At 48.3% G+C, this 2,704-nt stretch overlaps 1 protein-coding gene across 1 annotated transcript in view; it reads right to left on the bottom strand.

Annotated features, from left to right (window-relative positions):
* Nucleotides 1-493: 493 nt before the first annotated feature.
* fgf8a (fibroblast growth factor 8a) overlaps nt 494-2,704 on the bottom strand; it is a gene marked incomplete at both ends in the record, with an annotated part of 6,793 nt that continues 4,582 nt past the window's right edge. Inside the window, one exon of the mRNA XM_084076208.1 lies at nt 494-778. Coding sequence (XP_083932334.1) covers nt 494-778 — 285 coding nt within the window. The remainder of the gene's footprint in view (nt 779-2,704) is intronic.

Here is a 2,704-nt window from a genome sequence, read left to right on the forward strand (position 1 = left end):
CACACACACACACACACACACACACACACACACACACACACACACACACACTCACACATTCACACACAGCGTACTGTACTAAGACATCTGCATCCCCAATACGTTGGATGACATGTTATGTGCATCTAAAAACAAACTTCCTTTATTTAGCCTTTTTTACGCAGGTCAGTACTAAAAGTCTGGAGTAAAAAAATAGATTTCTCAAGTTGTTTTTCCTTTCTTTACAGCTTTTTTTTTTACTATGAGAAAAATAGAAAAAAAAACCTACATGTTAAGATATAATAATGCTCAGTATAAAAACAATGTCTCTAGAGGTTGTTTTTCTGGGTCGGGTGGAGAGAGGTATGGTCGATTCCTGGTTAAATCAGCCATTCAAGTCCATCAGTGTTTCTCCCCCATTCTTTCTCTCTCCGTCCCCTTTGTCTCTCTTCCTCGTCTCTCCGTGCCCATTTTTCCCAATATAGTCTCTTTGTCCCTTTTTCTCGGACCCTCTTCATCGCTCGGCCGAGTAGCGCGTGCGCTTAGTCCTTTTGCTGAAAGGGTACTGGATGAAGTCGAAGGGCCTGTGCTGGGCCGGTTGCGAGGGCTGATGGCCCCTCGGGAGCCTCTTCATGAAGTGGACCTCGCGCTGGTGCTGGCGCGTCCGGGAGCCCTTGCGGGGCTTCCCGCGCCGGGTGAACGCCATGTACCAGCTCTCGTAGCGAGCGTTCCTCAGCGCTGTGTAGTTGTTCTCCAGCACGATCTCTGTGAAGATGCAGTCACGACCCTGGCCATTTTGCTGCAGAGAGGAGGGGGACAAAGAGGAAATACATGAGCACATGTAGGCCAGCGTGGGCTTCTGAAAGACCACTCAAGGGAAGATTTAGATATTGGAGCATATCGGCGAGCTTGAAGGGCGAGGCTCTCCCTGCACGCGCCGCCTGTCCCTGCATATGCACACACACATGCATGTGCATGTAATGTATGCACACATGCATGCTTGCAAGATCCTGAGCAGGTTAAATTGACACTCGGTATTTTGCAGTGCATGTCATGTGCACACACTTACCGACAGGCATGAACACAGATACACACACATAACCCTCCCCACACGCTTGCAGCATATGCTACAGTCATTACAATCCCAGATCAGAGAGAAGGGGATGACAGTAAGCGATGAATCCTCTCTTCCTTTAGCAAACACACAGACACACAGCTAGGCTCTACAGACACACACTAGCCACTGTTCCATCCCTGGAACCCCTTGCGGGTTAGTTGCCCCAGGCACGCAATCGGAAGGAGAAATATCTCCAGTCTACAAATTCCGGCACTCCAAAGCCTCCTTAATCAACCACAGGGGGGTGTCGATTTCACCCCCAGTTTCGATCGGCGTTTCCCTGCCTTCAACCCGCAGGTTAAATTTAACTGTCAGGCCTCCTCGACTCGCATATCAATCAATAGAACCCTGAATACACCTCACAAGGGCCATGCCATGGCATTCAATTAAAGCACATTAGCTCAGGCCGTTAACTTTAGGTGTGTCTGGAGGGTCACTGTTAAACAAAAAAAGGATTCCGTTCTGTGGTGATGGAAATGGGAGGGAATAGACAGGACACGCACGCAATCAACTTTAAATATGGCTGTAGCATACGTGGTCTGCACTGGGATACGAACTGGGATATTGGGAGCTCTGCTATCGTCTGTTGGATTGTGCATTTGTCTTGCATGTTGTCTGTAAAGACATAGCGTACATTTGCACACGTTAGGATGAAGTGGCGGGGAAATGGCCAAGTGTGGGAAAGTGCACGGTATGTGTGCAGGTACATTCCACTCATAGCCCTGGCTAACAGGAGCAGCCTCCGCAGGAGTCGGACACATGGTGACAGAAGAAGGCGTTAACAGACTGTAGCAAGCTTCCCCCCGAAATAGTTCCGAGAGCAAAGAAAATAAAAATTCACATGAGCTCACTCACATGCATTCATGGAGTCTCTCTCTCTGTCACACTCTCACACAGTGCACAGAAAATCCACATACAAAGTCACTCTCTTTCACTCTTTCTCTAACACACACACTGTGGGCCTGGCCATGCTGTGACTGGGCTGGTATGGCAAGGAGAGCTGGGCAGCTATGGGGCAGATGGCGTACGAGGCAGGGTGCTGGTTACGGTGGGGGTGGGAGCCTGGCAGCCCGGTTTATTAGCCAGCACAGTCAGAGCGAGGAGTACTGAGATAGCCTGAGAGACCCACTAGAACACACACACACACACACACACACACACACACACACACACACACACACACACACACACACACACACACACACACACACACACACACAAAAGATGGCTACCAACGCACTACTGAGCCCTTTAGGCTCAAGGACATAACACCGTCGCAGGGCCACACTCATGCAAATTCATGAAGCATGTCTGCCTTCACAATAAAATCATCAATTTAACTCTGAGAGTATACAAATGCAGCAGGCATTTGTATAAGGCAGCAGCTCAGCAACATTGGTAGTAACCAATACCTTGCATCTACCTAACAACCGAGCCATCAAAAAAAGAATTACTTCAGCCAAATAAACCCATGAAACACATTTCTCAAATAATCCTCTTAATGTGCAGGGTACTGCTACACAGTGACCTTTTGACCTACAGTAGTAAAGTCAAAGCGACAATGTCCGCAAATAACAATCAAAATCATTTACACACATTCACAGGCTG

This window comes from Gymnoscopelus microlampas, assembly GCF_963454915.1.
Source record: "Gymnoscopelus microlampas genome assembly, chromosome: 13".
Lineage (NCBI taxonomy): Eukaryota > Metazoa > Chordata > Actinopteri > Myctophiformes > Myctophidae > Gymnoscopelus > Gymnoscopelus microlampas.